Source organism: Solea solea, chromosome 8 (assembly GCF_958295425.1).
Source record: "Solea solea chromosome 8, fSolSol10.1, whole genome shotgun sequence".
In the NCBI taxonomy this organism is placed as follows: domain Eukaryota; kingdom Metazoa; phylum Chordata; class Actinopteri; order Pleuronectiformes; family Soleidae; genus Solea; species Solea solea.
This window is the reverse complement of record NC_081141.1, coordinates 13,328,958-13,351,867: the sequence shown is the minus strand read 5'-3', so window position 1 is coordinate 13,351,867 and position 22,910 is coordinate 13,328,958. Positions and strand designations below refer to the sequence as shown.

Below are 22,910 nucleotides of genomic sequence, written 5' to 3'. Positions count from 1 at the left end.
ATGTTGGAGAACATGAAAGACATCAACCGTCATCAGTCCACTCTCATCCTCACCCATGCGTCTTGTTAATTATTAATGAGTTCTACTTGTACTTGTACTAGTTACTTTAATAAGAAGGCTGGGGTTCTTTCTTGTGTCATGTAAAAAAGAACAAGGGGACACAAATCTCACGTTAATTGTTTTTAATTAAAGACAAACCTTTGCAAATTAAAGTGCTGGCAAAATGTAACACAAATGTTAAGTAATCACATGATCTATCATTAAAATGGGTCAAAGGTCGCAAATGCCTTAACTTTCGCACTCACTCAGGGACCTTAATTAGCATCAATTCACCTGTCTTCATCATTTGCCTGTCCTAATTATTCACCTGTCCTCGTCATTCACTTGTCCTTAGCATTCGCCTGTCCTCATCATTCACCTGTCCTCGTCATTCGCCTGTCCTCATCATACGCCTGTCCTCATTAGTCACGTTTCCTCATCATTCACCTGTCCTCATCATTTATTGCTAAAGTTTCCGGTGCATGAATTTTATTTACATTTATTTTACTTAGTAAAGGATGTAAAATATACAGTACAGTTCCAAAAAAACATACTTAAGTAAAAGTAAAAATGACTTTAAAAAGTAAACAAAAACCTTCTCAATTACAGTAACGTGAGTAATTGTAATTCATTATTTTCCAAATTGTGTCACCTCTATGAAATCGGAAGAAGGCAATGGAAACAATGTACCATAGGAGATCAACACAGTGCAATAATCATAATCCAAACCTGTAAACATTTAGCGATGATGCACAAAACTAAAAAAGCATTGAAATCCACTGCTGCTCTGTAGCCTCAATATAAAGCATCATTGTTCATCTCCATAAAATCAAAGTCCTGTTGTCACTGACGACCACAGTTATTACAGACACTGTTGAGCATGGTGATGTTCAACAAGGTAACATCACCATCACAACAAGATAATTTATTGTAGATGAGGATTATGAGACGAGGAGCTTCAATAACAGCTCTGCATTGGCTGAAGGAGGGATTAAGATGACAAAGAGATGTGCTTATATGCAGTATCCTCCTGTGGATGAGATTTATATTACACAGTATAGGTGTTTATCTCCGTAAAGGACAAGAGGGACATACATGAGAACCATTACGCTCATTAACTTGAGTAGCTCTATTGTTAAGATGACTCAATTGCACATAACCATATTAAAGACGAGCTTTATGTAAAGTTCAGAGCAAATTTTGACTGAATTCACACTGACTTACTCTCATTTTTCACGAGAGTAAATCAGTGTGAATTAAAAACATCACAATGATGGTTGTTTTTTTGGAATCCTAACAAATTGAACTACAGGCGTGAAAGTCACCCCTGATTTACTGAGTATTAAAAACTTTAAAACAAGTTTAATCCCACAGTAATGACATCAGGCCACATATAAAAATGCCATCTGTATAAAGAATTGCATTTTGAGTCTCATGTTGATTGACATCTGCTGCATTTGGGTTAGGGACAAAAAGAACAGCTGGTATCTCTTTGAGATGAGCAGTAAAATATCACCATGGTCAGGTACAAAGTAATAAACCACAAGACGTCTTTGCAATGGCACAGAGAGCAATGCCAAATGAGTTCAGATGCTTTGTCCTTCAGTTCCTCCAGGAGTGTCTGTAATTGTGTAACCTGTGTACACATACAGTAATATCTGACCTGCCCTGGCAACACTAATCTTCAGAGGGATTAACAGTGGGGCTGCGTAATAGATTGTTAGTGCCAGGAGATCTATGCATAGTTTGTTCAAGTTACATGAAGCAATTATATTCTTAGTTTTGAGTTTCTAGTGAAGTGACACATGGGGATTGGCCTTAAACCCTCATTAATACAAACATTACAATACATCCCATGGTTTGTTCACTGACCACACGTCCAGAAACTCAAGGATTCATGTGCTCATTGTTATCATGTCTCTTCTCTAGCTGCGCCCACACCTACTCTATGTCACACACAAAAAAAAACACATCTATTCACATGATCTGGCAGTGGCGCGGATATTTATTGAACCCTGCAAAGATTGAATATGAGAGATGCTATAGCTAAATATGGATATGTCTGGATCTATTATGTGAAGGCCCTGGTTGGAACAAGGGCCTTCCTGCATGGAGTTTGCATGTTCTCCCTGTGTGTGCATGGTTTTTCTCCGGGTTCTCCGGGTTCCTCACACAGTCCAAAAACAAGTGAATTATATATATATTATTATTATTATTATTATTATTATATATAATATTTGATTTATAATATTTGGTGTATTCCACACATTTGTACAATATAATAAATACTTTTAAACCGGGAAAGGTCATCACAGATACCTTAAGACGATATCTTGTCCCATGTCATGATATAAATATAATATTGTTGCTATTGTATTACCCAGCCTTACTTGAAAGAAATGTTTCCACAGTGCAGTCCGGCAGCAACTGATGCAGCCCTTTTCAAAGTGAATCAGCAGTGTTTCATTTGAAGCCTTAGTCAGTTACAGGAGATACATGTATATGCATAGTATGTTCAAGTCACGTGAAGCAATTACATTCTTAGTTTTGAGTGAATGAAGGTAATATCTTTCAGGTGAAAGAATGTGAATTCTTTAATAAATTGTAACAAGAACACCATGGCACTTAACTCCTGGTATGATGAAAATGAAAGGTACCTGTCATCACAAGTCTCCAAAGAAATAGCTACAGAAAATTGGATTATTTCAAACTATAAAGTGAAGCAAGTATCCAGGACAATGGAAGAGACTGACCTTATAACAATACTGACATTTACACATATAGCTCCGGCTGAAGGATGCAATATCTTATTTGTATTGAAATTTTGGAGATTGGTCGGTTGTGACAGTCGACTGTTGTTGAAGCATTTGCTTGTCTCTCCCCGTGGGAGCAGGTTGGGCATGGAACATGACGGCCAAGGCAACCGCTGCGGGGATGAGACAGCGATGGGAAGCGTGATGGCTCCCCTGGTGCAGGCGGCCTTCCATCGATACCACTGGTCCATGTGCAGCGGACAGGAGCTGAAGCGATACATCAAGTGAGTTCCTACGTTTGCAGGTCAAGCGCACAACACTGTGAGCGGCTTGAGTTGTTATCAGCTGACAGAGGGAAACTGAGGGTACACACGAGAAGTGGCATCGTGCCGTTTAAAAAAAAAAAAAAAAACAGAGCAGTGTAGTGTGCGCCTGAATGTCGCTCAGTTTATGCACCCAGAGCTTCTGATGGGTTAATAATCCAGAGTTTCACTCAGCTGTAAAAGAATCAATTTCTGACTGGGAATGTTTAGCAGAGCGTGAACCAAACTGCTGACAGACAGTACGATGAGATGACAGAGGCAATGTGCAATCAATCACCATGTATTTTACTCTCTGTGTGGGTTTTTTAGAGCAGCTCTAGTCTTCTATACTTTGCTGGGGGAAAAATAAATAATATAACAAAAAGATGAGATATAGACAGTATATGTACTCTAGGGTGTCTACTGCAGAATGATTAATTAAGATATATAACAGATATACACTTACAAAAAATGCATGTAGTTTGTCTTGTCTGGCTGTGAGCAAGGTTGAGGTAAGCTTGGATTTGCTGCAGCTCAGCCACTTTTCACCAGCTTGCCGCTAAATCTCCCCCCTAAGCTGAAACATAAACACTGTGGAAACGAAGAATCAAAACGAGTGGACGATGCCTCCGAAAGGCTAATGCGGCATTCAGCAGCAGTTGCAACAATTATTATCAAGTGGTTGCATGTTTTGCATTCAGAGTCAGTCGTTCAGAGGAACTCTGTGAAGCCCCAGCAAGGGCGTGTTTAATATAGAGAATGAAACGGAACTTTGAGCTAACAAATGTTCACCAGTCGTACAGTAAGTGAACAGATGTGTGTGTTTGGAATGTAAAATGACATTTAGGAACCTTCATTTCACACTGATTGGGTTTCAAGGGCTGCTTTTGAACACGAGCTGAAATCCAAACATTTCCTCCTGCCAGCTTCCTTTAGTCAAATCCCCAGACAACGTCCAAGTGACTCCATGTGAGAACACAGCAGGAAAATAAGTGTAGTAAGTCAGGCTCTCTGCCCTTACGCGGTTGTTCCAGTCTCCTGTTGTTGTTAATGTGTCTGACCCAGACAGTCTCCTGATGAGTTCCTCATATCTGAATGGCAAACACTGAAACATGTCAGGAAAATTTTTTTTCGTGGCCTCCAGTTTTGCCATGTCAAAATCACCGTCCCATTCATCCATGGTAAATTCTGTGTAACTCCTGTGTAACAACTCATTCCACTGCGCTGAGCTCCAAATCACCATTTTCTGAACTATATTGGCAATGAAACGGTCTACAGATGTATCGCATTTAACAGCTGCTGCTGGTGTTCTGGAAAGTTTTTTTGGAAAGTTACATGGTGTCAACAAACTGTAAAGTGCACTCAGACAAAACATTGCATGAATAGTGCAATGTCAAAATTGATGGAGGCATGGAAGAGTTTGTGAGTGAGTCAAACCATTGTGTCAGTTTCCTAATTATTCCATTTCATCAAGCTCGCCTTTGAAAGAGATTTGAAAGAAAGCTTTTTCCAATGCCGCGAGAGATGCCCTTTAATTTCCTCACAACTAGTGTTTGACCCGCCTTAGAAGTACTGTCTGAATCTACTCAAGGGTGAAGGACACAACAGATTAGATTTCCTGTTTTGTCATTTCTGTTTTTTTTTTTTTTTGGTTTTTAAAAACATGTTAGTTCAAGGAACACACCACAAGTAATGGAAACTAAGTTCTTTAATTAAAAAAAATTACATTTTCTTAACAGGAGAATATCAAAGAGAAAAAGGAAGTATTTACTAAAAGGACTACATAGTTATGGAAATAAGCAGTTTATAGATGTCAAGTCCATTCCCTGCCACACACTTTTTCTGTTGGGTGAGAAAGCAATTTTCAAATAAAAATCGGAAATGTGCAATTATAACTATAATAGCGTCATTTTTTTAAACAATAAATACATTTGGATAACAAAGAATACTTTACAAATATCAATCATGTGCTGTGCAATTAATTTTTGTCCCCTGCCAATGTTTTGAGACACAACACACATGGTGGCATTTTGTGGTCTTGGGTTTTGGTCGTCGTGAATCATTGTTCCGTTCGGCTGACGTTGGCTTGTTGTTAGTTTGGCCCTTAGAAACTTCTCTATTATCCAAACCTCGTCACCAGTGTAGGTTTTGTTGTGGTACGTCACTTAAATGAGTCAAGCTTACAGCGAGACCAAAAGTTCCGCCTGCTAAACTTTAGTAAGGAAAAAAATAACAGAACTCGCGCCCCCCCCGGAGAGTCTCCACGCCCCCCAAGTTTGAAAAAGGCTGCACTAAGTTAATTATCCAATGATATAATGTCAAATACATAAATGTCAATTAATCGACCTAAAACCAGACCATCGGCATCTTTTCTCTTCTCCTCATTTTTCCTCCTTACATTCTCTTTTCCAGGCCGTATTCAAGAAAGAAAATGAGTTAACGCTTAGGGGGAATTTATAATTATATTTGCTTCAAAAACGTCACCCGTTTCACTTATGTTTTTTCGACAGCACATATGACTGCCTCTTGGACGACCCCTTCAAGCACGACTGGCCTCAACTTCCTGAACTTCCTGGCATCAACTACTCCATGGACGAGCAGTGTCGATTTGACTTTGGAGTGGGCTATAAGATCTGCACTTCAGTGAGTACAGCTTCCGTAGTGGGTAACAGCACAAGCTCAGCCGGGATAATCTGAACTTCATTTGCTCTCAAAGAGCAGATAAAATTAGGATCACCTGTCTGGAGATGTTCTTGGGATTTAAAAAGGGACACTTGACATGTGCAAGCTAGCTTTTTGCAATAATGATGATGATGATGATGATGATGATGATGATGATGGTGATGACAGCCGTATCGGTCATGTAAGAAGTTTTGACCCCTTGATAACTGAGCAAGTCAGTCGAGCATCCATTACATTACATTAATAAGTGCATTTCAACATTTGGGTACAAACAAGAGCTAGTACGATGTACAAGTAAGTGAATTATTTATTTTTTGTGTGTGTCATCTTTGTAGTCGAGGTTGAGTTAAAAGAAATGTGGAGGCTTTCTGCTGTTGGTACGTCGATGGGGAGCTCGCTCCACCATTTGGAAGCTAGGACAGCGAACAGTTGTGAGTTTGGCGAATGACTCTGCAATCCTCTCAGTGAGGGGGCAGCAAGCCGGTTTGCCGATGCAGAGAGTGGGGCGGGCTGGGGTGTAGGGTTTGATTATGTCCTGGATGTAGACTGGACCGGATCCGTTTGTAGCATGGAACGCAAGCACTAGAGTCTTGAAGCAGATGCGAGCAGCTACAGGAAGCCAGTGAAGGGAGCGGAGGAGCGCTGTAGTGTGAGAGAACTTTAGTAAGTTGAAGACCAGTCGAGCTGCTGCATTCTGGATGAGCTGCAGAGGTTGTATTGCAGACACAGGGAGACTGGCCAGGAGGGAGTTGCAGTAGTCCAAGTGTGAGATGACAAGAGCTTGGACCAGAACCTGTGTCGCCTTTTGGGTTAGAAGAGGCTGTATCCTTCTGATGTTGGGCAACATGTATCTGCAAGATCGAGCTGTTGCAGCAATGTTGGCGGCGAGGGAGAAATGGTCATCAAGTGTCACACCCAGGTTCTTTACGGTATGAGAGGGAGCTATTACAGAGTTGTCGAGGGTGATGGTCAGGTTTGTGGTGGGAGAGCCCTATCCTGGAAGAAAAAGAAACTCGGTCTTGTCAAGACTGAGTTTCAAGTGATGATCAGACATCCACTGAGAGATGTCGGTCAGACAAGCAGAGATCCCTTCTGATACATGTGTGTCGGAGCTGGGAAAAGAGAGAATGAGTTGGGTGTCGTCAGCGTAGCTGTGATAGGAAAAACCATGAGAGTGAATTACAGAACCAAGAGAGTTGGCGTACAGAGAGAAGAGGAGAGGGCCCAGGACAGAACCCTGAGGGACCCCAGTAGTTAGAGGACAAGGTTCCGACACAGATCCTCTACAGGTTACTCTGTCTGTTCAGTTTGAAGAGAGTAGATGAGAGTAGGGCATGTGCAGAGCCTGAGATACCTAGTTCTTGAAGGGAGGAAGTAAGGATTTGGTGTTTAAATGTGTCAAACGCTGCAGAAATGTGCAAGAGGATGAGCACAGAGGAGAGAGAGGCAGCCGTGACTGTGTGGAGTTGCTCAGAGACATCAAGAAGGGCAGTTTCGGTCGAGTGACCTGCTTTAAAACCAGACTGATGAGGATCGAGAAGGTTGTTCCGGTGAAGGTAGGAAGAGTTTAAGAGTTGATTAAAGATAGCACGCTCCAGAGTTTTGGAAAGAAAAGAAAGAAGAGAGACAGTTCTGTAGTTATTTACTTCAGACAGGTCAAGGGTGGGTTTTTTAAGGAGGGGGGTCAGAGAGTCGGGGAAAGCAACCAGATGATAGAGATGTGTTAATGAGGTGGGTGATAAAAGGAAGAAGATCAGAAGCAATTGACTGGAAAAGGTGAGAAGGAATAGGGTCAAGGGGGCAGGAGGTGAGGCGGGCAGAGGTTATACCCTTCTATCTCAAATTGATCTTGAGATAGAAGGGTGAAAGAGGATGGAGAAGGAGATGAATTTGTGGTTGGTGGAATGGTGAGATCAGGAGGTGGGGTGGAGAAAGAAGAGCGAATGTCATCTACCTTTTTTGTGAAGCACCCGCTTTACACTTCATGCTACATATGAATATGTTATATATATATACATATATATGTATATATATATATATATATATACATAAACATATATGTTTATATATGTATATATATATATATGTATATATATGTGTATATATATATACAGTATATATATATATATATACACATATGCTCAGATTACTCCTACAGTGTCTAAGAACTGATACTAATTAGAGCTGTGTTTCAACAGAAATTCAGAAACAGAAACTCTTACTCTGGAAACATTTATTTGATTTAGAACAGATGAAAATGCAACTAAGTATGGGGATAATATTTGAAAGAAAAAGACAGCACAAGCTACAAAGTGAGTTAAAAAATATATATATATATATATATAAAATCGCAATAACAGATTAGATATTAGATGAAGTTGCTCAAATCTCACAACAAATATAACCTAGTAACTCACCAGTTGATAAGACACCAGGAATTATTATAGGACCTCCTTAAATTGCAGGGGGAAAACATTAAAAAATGTTGGAAAATAGACAGTGGCAACATTTTATTTTCAGATCATGTGGCGGTATACTTAGAAATAATGTGTTTGTGTTTGTGTCTTAAGATACTTTGCTGCTTCTCCTTTTCCACTTATGTTGGTCAGTCGTTGTCAGTTATAATGTGTTTTTTTTTTTTATTGTGATTGGCATACTTTTCAGTTATCTTCAAACTATATTTGATGTTGCAAATGATTCATGTATATTATTAATGTATTTTCCATGAAACCTCCAGGGTTGAGTCTGTCACTGATGGTTGACGCATCATTAGAGCTGCAGCGTTTATCCGCCTGCACTAAATCTGCACTGGTGTTGTTCAATACTGGACAGGCAATGTAATAAGTAGGCTACTGATGCTGTGCGTACACAGTTCATGTGTCTTTCTCAATCATCATGCGAGCTCACACCACAGGCAACGTTAAATTGACACCAATTCATATTGGCGTAGCTGACAGCTCGCCGGGCGCTTCATCTCATTGGCCAAATTGCGTCAATGCAGATGCAGAGCCCTCACATGTGAGAAGTCAAACATGGTTTTTACTGCAGGCTCCATGCTGAGGTTGCAGTGGTTATCCAGTGGAGGATCTCTCATAGAATTTTCATCTTAAAAACATGAGTATGAAGCTAAAAACTACTAAATATACAGTATTTGACAAGTTATCACATCAGCTTAAAGCTACAGATAGATAGATAGATAGATAGATAGATAGATAGATAGATAGAAAGATAGATAGATAGATAGATAGATAGATAGATAGATAGATAGATAGATAGATAGATAGATAGATAGATAGATAGACAAGCTTTGGCACAGCCCTGTGTCAGTAAATCATGTTGTTGTCTTATTCATGAATGTTTACGTTGTCTGTTTATTGCACATTAATCGCACTAATGTTGAAAGACCAGTTTATCATTCAGCACAAATGACCCAAATGAACAAGTTGAAAAAATCTAAAACTTTTCGCAAACAATTCTAAACACATGTTCAAGTTTAAGCCTCATGCTGATTTACAGTTTAAAGCTTTTTCCTTTTTCTTTTTTTTAAGAGTTTGCTTTGTTTTTGTTGTCGACTGTTGGTTGAATAAGTCACGCTTCCATAAGATTACTTTTCTGTGGGGAATTACTTCTCATAACAATTAATCAGGAAAACACCTAGTAGATTAAATCATAATGTGTTTAATCTCAAGCTGGTTTTAAGAGATAAAAGTGTGCTGATGCACAGCACAAAAGATATCATGTGAAAGTAACTATCTTGGTCTAGACCATCAACCTTTACTTCTATGGGGACAAACTTCATTCTTGTTTAGTCTAATCCACAGTAATTGTCGTAAGAAAAAGCATCCTGATGGACAGTATATAGAAAGATATCACGTGAAAGTAACTTCTGTGGTCTGAACTATTAACCTTCTCTTCTATGGGGACAAACGTCATACCTATTTAGTATAATCCACAGTAATTGGTGGAATGTTCTCCTTGATAAAGAACATATGACTGCACTCAAGAGGCGAGTTCATGGACATTAAAATGCAGTATCGGAGTATGGTCCTGCACACACATGTGTCAATGTAGCAGTGGCGAAGCTTCCATTTTGTGCAACCGAGTGAAACAAGAAGCCTCCTGTGGCGAAGGAAATCTGCGGTGTGTTTTTCGCTTGGTGAACTTTGACCAGTCAAATTGCAACCTCAACCAAGTAGTTGAACCCACTTGGCCGTCGTTTTCACAAGATGGAGAGGAGAACATCATGCGAGCTTGCATTCAGCAAGCCATGATACCACACATACTGTACACTGATTGATTAAAGGAGAAATGCCTTTAAACCATAAAACAAAATGACATTACATAACATGCCAGTTATGTTTTATTGATTCAGTGATGGCATATTGATTGTATATGTACATTTTTACGTTACATTTATCCTATGTGGTGCCACATTTAATCAATATTGGATGAATGCAAATGAGCACTGAGGACTGACCTGCAAACCCTGTCAACTGGTCAGGCATACACACACACATTTGCACAACTAGCCTTATCTTAGCCTTTAACTTTGCCAGTTCCCCAAAAGGGAGGTTCTGCCTCATCAGGATCAAGTTTTGGTCTCAATGAGAACTTCTTGTCCTGACAAGATCAGTGTCTATGCCTGAAAAGGTCATGAAGAGGTAACAAATACAAGTACACACACACATTCACCAGCCAAAATATCCTCCCTTCCTTTGATTTATGCATCAATATGGTCCTCACAAAGATACACGTTCAAATACACACTCATGTAAAACTCATCAGGGACGTGTGTGTGTGTGTGTTTATCAGGGAGGGCATTTATGAATTTGGTACACCAAGTAAACAAAAACAGATGTCAGAGCTGCTGCTTTACAACAGCTGTGGATTGTATTTGTGTCTTATACTAAAAGTCACTCAGCTCACCTAATTGTCTAGTTTACCTCAGTAAACAAAGAGTCACTCAACCAACTCAATGAATCACAATTTTGGACGTGGCTGTGGCAGACCTGTTCGGAAACTTGTTCCATCCGTATTTAATATACAAGGGAAGGAGTACTGTCATGCTGCATTGGTAAACAGAAATAAATGGAAAATGATTGTGACGTGCTGTGGGACTGTATAACCACAGGAATAATATATAATATGGATGATTAAAGATCTGCAAACATTTATAGAATTCCCATTAGTCTGAGTGGCGATTAGGCTCCACTTACATCTAATTATAGGCATTGCATAACAGAGCTGCTGCCATTGTTGCATTTGCGAGACAAATTACAATACGACCAGGGTTTCCACTGAAAGCTACAGTGACTCTTCACCAGTAAGTGACGAGAAAGGGAGGTCGGTTGTCATCTTAATTTTAACTTCACTAATGGACTAAATTTGCGGCATCTCGATAACTAGTCGGTAAAAAGGTGGCAATTCTGACAGATGCCAAGCAATGTAGCAAAAAAAAGGAACCCATGGAAACTCGGCTTTAGTGATCTTCAAGTGACCACGCTGCTATAGTGGCTCAACATTATCTGTCATATACAGCAGTTAAGAACGGTTGTTCGTCTCTATGAGTTAGCCCTGCAATTGACTGGTGACTTATTCGGCGTGTTCCCTGGAGTTCGCCCTATGTCAGCTGGGATTGGCTCCAGTGGCCCCCACGACCCTCACGTGGAGAATAACATGGTAGACAATGAAAGTAGTAATTAAGGCGTACATGTCCCGGCCTAGGCTCTGGGAATGTGAACAGCAGATAAGAATGAATCCATAATGTGCAGCAGTGATGCAGGAAGCAGTGTGTATGGCTAGAGCATGCTTCACACGATAAACCTGCCAGTTAGATTAATTACCAATTCATTTCGATTCAGTTTTATTTGTAGAGCGCCAAATCACAACGTACGTTATCTCAAGGTAGGAACCTTTACAATATTATAGAGGGAAGAGAAACCCAACAGTTCACACAATGAGCAAAGTAACAGGCATCAGTCGAGAGGGAAAAAAAAACTCCCTTTTAACCGGAAGAAATCTCTGCGGCATCTGCCTCGACGGGTTGGGGTGAAAGGAAAAATGGCAAACAGAGGAGAGTTCTGAATCAGTTATGACATGTTTATCGTGCTACAATGTAATTTATACATGCGATTATGCTGATGATACAGTTTAATCATAGCATGATAATGATGATAATACTTCTACTGCTAATGATAATAATAATAATAATAATAATATCCTCGAAACTGGATCTGGGTCCTGCAGCCTGCAAGATGAGGACAGAGAGAAAGTGAGAGAGAGGACAGGAAGGAAAGACACAAACTAGGGAGAGAAAAAGCAAGTTTAATGACATGCAATATAGTCATATTCATACCCTGAGTGTGTGAGTGCACCACAGAGTTTCCCCCAGCAGTCTGAGTATATAGCAGCATAACGAAGAGCTGATTAAACATCGAGAGGGTGTCATTATGAAATTCTTTCTGCAGCACCGACGTGTCCATTCATTTGATCTCATGCTTTATTGATGCGTGCTTCCAGAGACAAAGTTACATATAATGTAAAATTCCCGCTAGCACACTTTGATTGGTTGGTTAACCGGAGACTATGAACTAAATAATTAATAATTAATTGGAGAGCCCTGCAAACCCTGCAAATTGGACATCATGGTTCCAGCAAGAGGAGCTGCAGCTGCTTTGTGAATCAAATGCAGATGTAATAGACAGAGAGAACAGTGGCAGCAGGAAAGAGAGAAGAAACTGACTGGTGTCTGGTTTGAGAGGCTAATTCAAAGAAACAGATCCTAAAAGGCACGCCAACGGCTCATGTTGCTTACAAACATATTGGCTAAGGCAAAGCTCAGAGGTCCTCTCATGATCTACTCAGCTGATCGTGGAGTTGGAAAAAGATCTGCACCGTTCTTTTTATAGTTTTGTTTTTATTATTATTTGTATCAGATTGATTTAAACAAATCTAAATCTACAGTATTTATAATTGTTTCCATATGTGTGTGCGTGCCATGTTTTTTTCACAAAAAACGAGAATCTGACCGATGCTGTGTCTTTAGAAGCTACTTTTTCCACGTACTCTGGTTTTAATTTACCAGTTCACGTACCCTAACGCATCGCTTTTCTCTTCTCTGTATTACAGTTTCGTACTTTCGACCCTTGCAAACAATTGTGGTGCAGTCACCCGGACAACCCTTACTTCTGCAAAACCAAGAAGGGGCCACCTCTCGATGGGACGGAGTGTGCTCCCGGAAAAGTAGGTTTCAATGAGAACACTTGAAAAGAGAGTTCCCAGACACAGTGAGCATTCTTTAAAGCAACCGAGTATGCACACCATTGTTTTTATTTTACGCACACCGTCATTGTAATACTGTAAAGCCAGTGTCTAATTGTAAAAGTGGGGGGATGGGTGTCTAATAATCTCTGGCTGTGAATGGAGGACTTTTGTACCAAGAAAAAAAGAAATTTGCTCCCAGTTAGCATCAGGTCCAACTCTGATGCGATAGTAATGTGTGGTTCACAGTGAAGGGTCAGATTTATACCAGAAGTGCTGGAAGGGGTTGAGGTCAGAGCTCTTTAAAGGCCACTCACGTTTTCCACACCACACCAGGAGAAACCCTTCATCAAGGAACCTGGAAATTGACCTTCCCCAAACTGTTGACACGGCATTGGAAGCACACAATTGTCTAAAATAACACTGTGTTATGTAAAATCAAAAAAATCCTTAACTGGAAATAAGGCACATTGGCGTGATCTCAGAAAACAGTCTGAGACCAGTGGTACACAGACACTGTTTTCCACATCCTTTTGGCCAAGTGTTTTCCCATTTTTTCCAGTAATAACATTTGCTGGATGTCAAACGAAGGCTGTTGTGTTTGGCTGACTTTTCTCCCTCCTTCTAACATGTCATCCCCTGTAGTGGTGCTACAAAGGTCACTGCATGTGGAAAATCCCAAATCAGGTCAAGCAAGATGGGGCCTGGGGATCCTGGAGCAAATATGGCTCCTGTTCACGCTCGTGTGGAACTGGAGTTCGATTCCGGACACGTCTTTGCAATAACCCAGCGTAAGTGACCAAAAGCAGCATTTTAATGATTTTAATCCACGCATGTGATTTCTCATCTGTAAGAAAAGCCTTTGGTTATGTTTTGTTTGGAAATAAGAACTCTCTTGTGTGCCATCAAAAGCTTTATCAATAATACAGAAACTCATCGTCCAAAAATCCCACAGTAAAGTCATGTCCTACCTTTATAGACAACCATTTTCTTAATCTTCTAGACCAGGGCTATTCAATTACAAACTCAGTTGGGCCTCATTTAGCGGAAAGAAATTTAGCTGGGCCAGACATTTTCTGCAGCCAGTAAGCAGCAGGTGAGGACACATTTGTCATTGTCATCTCAGGTGCATCTCAAAGTGCACAATATAAGCATTTGTTTCTCTTTGGAAAAAGATAAACATAGGTCATATACTACGCACAAAGTGCCTTTAACAGAATACAAAAAAAACACTCTAACTAACATACCAGACTACTGTAAGTATTGTTGGAATCTGAGGGACAGTGAAAAGTGTTTCTCTAGTTATTTCTGGTGAAACCACAGGCTGGGCCACACGGGCCGCATGTGGCCCACGGGCCGCCATTTGAATAGCCTGGGTCTGTAGTCCAGCTTGTCTCAAGCTTCCACACCTCCAACAATCTCACCTGGTCTCTGACCTCGTCTATTCTGAACAAAAGAGATAAAACAGTCCTTTTATTTCCCATATTTATATTCATTAAAAATATTCACTGCTGGGCTGAGTGAAAAGCAGTGGTGAACTCGCATTGTACAGCCAACTGCTTATAATATCTCTCATACAGGGAGAGTCATTAAAGTCCCTGTACTGTGATAAAAAAATATCTCTTCTGACTTTGTCACCCCGCAGGAAAATGTCTTAGTAATCACCTCACCAAAGCAAAACTAAGGCAGGAGTGTAGGAGTAGGTGCAGTGACTCACGAGTTAAAGAGAGTTTTTATATTAAGACCGATATAAGGAGTGGAGCTCACTTTTTTGAAAAGCCAATTTTCAGTTTTAACTCCATAATCGTTTTTCAGTTTTACCTTCATAATCCTTTACTCTACACATGTCACTTCGTATCACAACACTTTCTTACGTGTGAAGAAAACCTCTTTAATACGTTGTTCACATCCAAGCATCACGTATGCTGTGAAAGATTGTTAATTGTAAAATAACATTATTTATCTTTCCTATTTAAAGAAAATGACAATTTTATTGAGTCTAATCTAGTCTAATCCAGGAGTACGCCCCCACTAGCAAATGACGTATAGGAAATGAATTATGACACACTGTCGGCGGGTAATGTATGCTAATGGTAATTGTCAATTAGCTATGTTTATAAGCCGTGACAAACAATATCGTCATCATTTTTAATTTATCATAGAAGCCTCGGGACTTGAAAAAGGCTGAGTAATCTGTTGGGGGAGAATCCATGAGTTTTACTCCTTTAATTTCAAGCAAATGTTCAGTGTCTGCCCAGCTCTTCTCATGTCCATCTGTTTCCCTCCCCAAGGCCATCCAACGGTGGTCAGGACTGCCCTGGGGTAAATTATGAGTACCAGTTGTGCAACACTGATGACTGTCCCAAGCACTTTGAAGATTTTCGAGCACAGCAGTGCCAGCTCCGCAATTCCCACTTTGAGTTCCAAAATGCCAAACACCACTGGCTACCCTACGAGCATCCTGACAGTAAGTCTGCAACGTCTCCACAGATTGTTTCCTCCATTATGTGGCTATTTTTTTATTTTTTTTTTTTTAAAGAACAATCAAAGACCATCTGGATTTTATGGGGCATTCGCGGCACTCGTCGCACTTTCTGCATACTGACCAGAAAACTGTGTGTATTCTGGACATTTTCAAGTGTTTTATGTGTCTGGTTTTTAAGTTGTCCAACTGCGTCCAACTGCACCCCTCTGACAAAGGTGATCGATGTGCAGATGCAGAACCCATATCATATTTGAACTCGGATTCTTTATCAGATATTGCTTTTATCTGGCCTCACATCATGGAGCCGTTTGCCACTTATTGCCACTAAATCGTTTTCAGTGCCGAGAGTCTGTCATGTAGAAAAAAAGAAGTAAGAGGGCCCGCTGAGACTCTGCAGGGGCAGCGGGCAGCAATTTGGGAAGCTATTGTTCTGTTGAAAGTACAAAGCTTTTCAAAGATGGTGGTATTTGACACTGGGCTGTACAGTGGTTTTATACAAGGTCCTGTTTTAATATAAATATCTCACTTTAGATGGTTTAATTCAATGATGGATTCATTCCATTGATTATTACTAACTCATTATTGTGGTTTGTGGTGAGCTAAAGGCAAAGGACAGATTTGATGTTGCAATTTGCTGTTTTTATAATTCATTTCAAACAACAGGACAAAAGAAATAAAGCCATTATTTGGTCCCTTATATAAAATCATACGACCTTGCACATATAGCGGCGGTTTTAAAAGCTTACACAGATTACCGTTCTTATCAGTAATTTCTATAATGACTGTGAAAGGGTCCACTCGTCCACTGGATTTGTGTGTTCCACTATCTAACAAAGCCTCCGTCACCACAGTGACAGGTCTTTGTGACTGCCGGCTGCTGTGTGCAGACTCAGATGGTCAGCGGCTCCTCATTACTGACGCAGTCAGGCAAGTTGTGCCAATAGCAAATATAGCCACAAGTAGTAGAAGTGGAAGGGTGTAAAGTGTTTTTCATGCAGGGATTGCAGCTCAAAGTGCTTCACAGTAAAAAGAAAATAACATTTGAAAAGAAAAGAATCGCAAATACAACAATAAAATACAACACAGGCTAGAGTCAAGAGGTTTTAACTTTAAAATAAGCTAAAAGATGCAAATAAAACACGACACAGGGTGGAATACGATAGGTTTTAATGGCTTAATATTTAAGTGTACTGTGTTCCAAAGTTACAAATGTGGCATCCCCAATTTTCTTTCGAGCAGAGGACGATCGCTGTCTTCTTTGCGGTAACAACGGAGTTGACAATGTAACTTGGTCCTCGCCCATGAAGTGCTTTGTATACAAGGGGGAGGAGCTTAATGTCAACTCTAAATGTCACAGTGAGCCAGTGTAGGGCAGCTAAGACTGGACTTATATGCTCTCTCTTTCTGTTTCTGGTGAATGAGAGTGGGACACGAGTGGGACACATCGTCACATCGAGTTAATACAATTTCTGTTTTTCATTTTTTTATTTAATTAAATTTTAAAGAAACCAATAGGAATCATTGCGGAGTAAAGGCCTGGTCAATTTAAAAAATGTGTCACGCACACTCAGTCAATGTGCTGTACAGAATAACACAACCTTTCATAATCTTCATGTTGTTACATATCTAAATGCTTCTGTGTAATGATTTCATATTATGTCCTGTAGCCAACAAGAGGTGTCACTTGTACTGTCAGTCAAAGGAAACGGCAGACGTGGCGTACATGAAGCAGCTGGTGCATGATGGGACGCGGTGCTCCTATAAAGATGCTTATAGCATCTGCGTGCGTGGAGAATGTGTGGTAAGTTGTTTGTTTGTTTGTTTTTTCTTTTTCCGATGTTGACATTTTAAAACCTGCACGAGGTAATTATGTATTAGGGGTACATTAAGGGGCATTTATTAAATGATAATGATTATACTAATGATAACTGCACAGCACTTGCCCACAGCTGTGGGAGAACATGCTGTAATGGAGTAGATGTCAAGCAGCACTGCATGTTTTAATACATTAAAGGTTATTATTTATAGCAGCAACAAAAATGTAACCTAATATTTTTCCAGGCTCACCCAAATCTGGAATAATATAATAAAAAATCTGATTTACTGATACTGATACTACTTTCTTTGCACTTTTTATAACAACTAAACTCTAGTATAGCAAAGAATATTTTTGGATTTGTGGCCAAAAAATACATTTGAGGATGTTGTTTTAAAGTTTAGTAAACACAGATTGACATGTTCTTACACCATCTTGACCAATCAACTCAATAATGAATCGAGGAAATAATTGATCAGATTAATCAGTGATGTAAACACCAGCATCCATGGCGAATGAAAACACATCTTGAATCTGACTCTGTCACCAAAGTCTCAACAATGAATGTGTCTTCATATAACTTGTGTAATTAAGACTGCATGTAGTTTTTTAAGTTTTTCAACAGTTTATCAAAACACATTTCCTTTTTTTGGTCTCAGTCTCATGTGCAGTAGTTTGACTTGTTAAAAAAAAAAGGTTTATTTTTTTGTAAAAGAGTTTAGTACGTCAGCTCAATTGCATACAAGTAGCATAAATCAAATGTTATCTACATCTTTGTCCATGACAACTTGAGTCTAAATTGTGAATTGTAGTTTTTTCATGACCAAAATGACTGATCTCTTGAGTGGGTTTGTCTTTTTTGGGGGGTTTGCAGAAAGTTGGCTGTGACAGAGAAATTGGCTCAAGCAAAGTCGAGGACAAATGTGGCGTTTGTGGTGGGGATAACTCCCACTGCCGCACCGTCAAAGGCACCTTCACTAGAACTCCAAAGAAACCTGGTAAGAATACATGAATACATTCTTTTTATTATTTCTTTGAATGTTTAATCAGTCCATCTATGCGCCATGACAGAATCCTTAATTAGACTCAGCCTTATTCATATTTTATGATTCATAAAGATAGTCATGGGAACATAATAGAAGGAAGATAAAAGAGAAACCAGCAATGAATGGGTCCATGCTGCCCAGCTACACTGTGATTAGCTGATGCGTTTTGTGTTGTTTTTGTTTGTTTTCGGGTCCTTAGACACAAAGAAATATGACTGTGACTGAACATATAATGCCAGTTAATATGACGCCTTCAGGGCTGCACGTTGGAGCCATGTGCCTCGTGCTGTTGCCTCACAGCAAGATGCCAGAGTGCGTTTTCTTTGTGGAGTTTGCATGTTCTCCCCATGTGCACATGAGTTTTCTCCTGGTTCTCTGGTTTCCTCCCGCAAATCCAAAAGTGTCCACATAATGAATGTTCCCAAACTGTGGAGCGTTTGTTTCTCGTTAGCCTCGTCTCAGCCAAATCCATGCTGTTGCTTATCATTGTGTTCCGGGTCACTTGTGCGCATGTGCTGTCAGTGCATCAAAGATTTGGGAAAAGTGCGATGTCTCGCTCGGAGTTACGGTGAAACATTTTTTTAGCGCTGTGGGATACACTCAATGACGTCACGAATGACTCGTCAACTACTAAATTAGTTGCCGGCTACTTTTGCCATTGACTATTAGTCGACTAGTTGTTGCAGCCCTAATGCCAGCTAGGATTGGCTCTGGCGCCCTTAATTATTTATTGATGGTGATAAGGAAATGTTGAGTTATAATCAGTTAGTGTTTTTTTTGCCTTTAACCCTTAGGTTAAGTTAGTTTGACCAGCATTTGCTGCCTGGGAATGGATAATTAGGGTAAAGCATGAGGGTAACTGCCTTTGGACACAATGAACTCTTGTGTGGTTAAATTGTTAGGAGATTGCTCCAACTTTCTAACTGAATGTCATGTGACAGTTGGAGTCTGAAGGCTTTTCCCACTTTATAACTTGCTCTGGGATGAAGGAGTTCAGTATAGAAACACAAACCTCAGCTTCTGTCACAACATGGGTCATGTCTAAAGGGATTTCTCATTACGATGAAGGTCCTGGGCGGCGCCGAAGAGGCCAAAGCTGAGTAATTAATGATGATAATCAATAAAAAAAAATAAATGCAACTATCTTTTTAAATGTTATTTCTTGCACAAAAACTAATTAAAAAACATAATGAGCCCATTGACAGTCGTGGCTCACAGCTTGTAGCGCTGTAAGCTGCATGCAGATAAGTGGCAAATTGGCTTTTACTTTCACATCATTTGTCTGGCTAAATAGAAAATCAAAGCAAATACTAGCACATTTTCTCCACTTGAAAGGACACTGTATCATGAAGTGTGTGAGCTCCACGGCTGCAGAAGAAAAGCCAGGACAGTTTCTTTGCCGGAGTAAGGGTCAATCTCCCGAGTTCACCTGTGTGCAAAATGTGCTGTATAAATAAAGGTGACTCGGCTTGACTGATCTCATGGAAAAAGAGTCAAATTGGGGGGAAATAGTAGAAATGTTCCCTTTGAAGACACTCTTAGCTGAGTTCTCATCCCACACTGCATGGTTTATTTATAATGTTTGAGTGCAAAGGTTAATGCTTGAGTTTGGAGAATCTGAATCACAAACCTCCAACTACATTTTTTTCCCCCAGCGTTTTCATTTGACCTTGTGTGGATATAGTTCTTCTCCTTCTTTTTCTTCTTATGGCTTCTCCCTTTAGGCGTAACCACAGTGGGTCATCTTGCCTCCATCTTGCCCTCTCCCTTCCTCATTCCTACAAAGTATCTCCTCACAACCTCTCAGACACTCACGACTCCTCCCGGATCTCTGCACAACATTTTTTTCCTTTTTCAGCTTCCACTATTTAATCCTGGACTCGCCTTCATTTGCTTCCTCTTCTCGGTTTCCAAAGCCATCCTCCACACCATCCAATGCTTCCTAGCCACTCTCTCCCTTTGCATACCTTTGCAGTCTCCTATCTCCTTCAGATTTCATCTTGCATAGTATATAATCTACCCGTGAGCATCTTCCTCCACTCTTATAGGTCACCCTCTGCTCCTCCTGAAATATGTATTCACTTCAGCCATTTCCATCCTTTTCACAAAATTGACAACCCTCTATCCTCCCAAATTCCCCTCCTTAACCCAACACCTCCTCATCACTTCTGTTCCCTTCACCAACATACCCATTGACGTCTGCTCCAATCATCTCTATCTCTCCCCTGGGAAAACCCTCCAACACTTCATCCAACTTACCCCAGAACTCCCACTGCTCTTGTAACTGAAACGCAATGTGTGGGCCATAAACAGTGAGCACATTCAACATAACACCTTCAGTTTCCGGCTTCTGACACTCTCGCCACTTCCAGAACTCGCTTCACAAACAGTTTCTTCACAAATACCACGACTCCATCTCGCTCTCTATCTAAACAATCTACCTTCCTTCTCTCCATCATATCAGCCAGGTCTCATCCCTACATTTAAAGTCCTTACTCCCACCTCAACAGTACTTCCCTTCCTTCTCTCTCGTTGCCTCCTAACATGCCTTCCCCCCTCTACTCTTCTTTTGTCTTTGGCAAACAATAGCTCAATTTTCTGTTGGTATTTGAAGTGTTGTGTGGTGGCAAAGTGACAAATTCTTTATTCATTGGGTTTGGTCATACAGGACTTTTAAGGCCCTGGTATACTTCTGCGGACCCAGGTGTACTGTTTTTAATCACATTATTTTATATTAAGCTGTCTTGTTAAAATGTCTTTTGTTTAAATGTTTAAATGTTTACATGAGATCGTACAGGTGAAAATATACAGTAACTTGACTCAAAGGTGTGCTGAGTATCTGACGGCCGTCACAGCCATTACTTCAGACAGTTGGGATCATTTTAGATTAATACCCTTAGTAATTAACAGAGATAATGAAAGATATTAATTTATTTATTAATGCATTTGTGCTTTTTTTCACCGATCAAACTTATGAGCTTATTAAAAATGAAACTCACCCTTTTTTCCAAACGTCGTTAATTGAAGGCACTTCCCTCAGGTTATGTTGCGTGAATGCACAGAGCAAACAAAACCCAGTCCACTTATGTTTTGCCTAGAACTCATTAACTTAATGAGTATGAGATAAGAGATAAGTAAAATGTCGCTGTCGTTGATTAGCTGATTAGTCATTGCCTTTTTAAGCCTCTGTATCAATAATGTGTCATAACATTTATTGGCTGTATAAGAAGATATTAGATGGAAAGGCGAATATGGGGCTTGAGACAATTAAAAAGTGTGTAGTGAGCGGCTTGGCGTGATCAAACCGTCTCAGGATGTTGAAATTATGATACGTTTCCATTTGATCTCACTCTTATTTAACCACCCACCTTTTTTAACAGGGAAACAGTTAAGCAAGAGAGCCCAAAAAGAAACCTCATTGTTGGAAAACACACTATGCAAGTATCCAATGCTACCGTGTCCCTCGCAGACTCTTTTCTGTCCATTGTTTTTTTGTTTTTTTTTTGTCTGTCCAGCTTGTAGTGCCGATGGATGCCTAACGCCGTAGAGATGTTCGATGAAAGCTTTTTGCTTCTTCTGTTCCGTGTCACTAATTAAGTGTTCTAGTTCGGTCCGACTCGACTTTAGTGACTGTCACTGGCTCCTCATACGGCCGAGTCTCTCTCGAAATAAAAAAGGAAATTCATGTGGTCATTTCATGTAAGTGTGTCTCTTGCAGTCGCTTCAACAGCCTAACAAACTAACTTAAACGTGTCTGTACACATTCAAGTGTCACATTGAACGAGGTAATAGGTTAATAGGATGCTGTTGGCCACATAGCAGCTGAGTGACTGAATGGAAACTGGCATAGTGATTACTTGCTTCACCCGAACACTCCAAGGATCTTTTTAGACAGCCACCTTGCAAGTGTTTGTGTTTTTGTTTTTTTACCAAAAACCCTCAGATTTTAATTTCTAAGCTGTTGTCTTAACAGTGAAGGGGCAATTATTTGCCTCTGCAGTTTGTTTTTAATATACCGTGGACCGTGTATTATTTGCCATGCTCCCACGTGCTGTATCCTCCTCTGAACCCTGCTACATTCCTCCACTCACCGACAGTGACGCGTCAGGACGCAGAGGGTGTAGAACCTGCTTGTCAACTCCAAGGGCCAGTAATTACACCTCTGAGGTTTAGTCGTGGTGATGTGCAAGTGTCTCTGTGCCAGCGGAAATAGTTTGCCTCCTCCTCCAGTGTTAGTTGCTGTGGCTCGTGCTCTGCTAATTCTATTAATCGTTGTAGGTTTTGCAGGGAAAAGAGGATGTAGATGGAGCAAAGAAGAGAAACTGTGAGACTAACTAACTGATGCATTTCATTTTTAAGGGAAGACCAGAGGAGTTTTCTCCTTACCCAAAGGAGCACGGAATGTAATTTTGAATGAAACAGAAGACTCTAGAAATGTACTTGGTGAGTCATACTAGGTTTGTAAGTGGTGGACATCCATGACAGAGGGCGACTTTGCTTCCCTGTAGTCTGAGAACCTGTTATTTC

At 40.2% G+C, this 22,910-nt stretch overlaps 1 protein-coding gene across 3 annotated transcripts in view; it reads left to right on the top strand.

Annotated features, from left to right (window-relative positions):
* Positions 1 to 22,910, top strand: part of adamts3 (ADAM metallopeptidase with thrombospondin type 1 motif, 3) — a 129,465-nt gene that overhangs the window by 85,013 nt on the left and 21,542 nt on the right. For 2 of the 3 annotated variants that reach the window (XM_058636803.1, XM_058636802.1), the window contains exons 9-16: positions 2,933 to 3,076; positions 5,605 to 5,737; positions 12,905 to 13,018; positions 13,682 to 13,827; positions 15,328 to 15,503; positions 17,189 to 17,322; positions 18,212 to 18,335; positions 22,743 to 22,826. In XM_058636803.1, coding sequence (XP_058492786.1) covers positions 2,933 to 3,076; positions 5,605 to 5,737; positions 12,905 to 13,018; positions 13,682 to 13,827; positions 15,328 to 15,503; positions 17,189 to 17,322; positions 18,212 to 18,335; positions 22,743 to 22,826 — 1,055 coding nt within the window. The remainder of the gene's footprint in view (positions 1 to 2,932; positions 3,077 to 5,604; positions 5,738 to 12,904; positions 13,019 to 13,681; positions 13,828 to 15,327; positions 15,504 to 17,188; positions 17,323 to 18,211; positions 18,336 to 22,742; positions 22,827 to 22,910) is intronic. The other variant, XM_058636804.1, reaches the window with a different exon arrangement.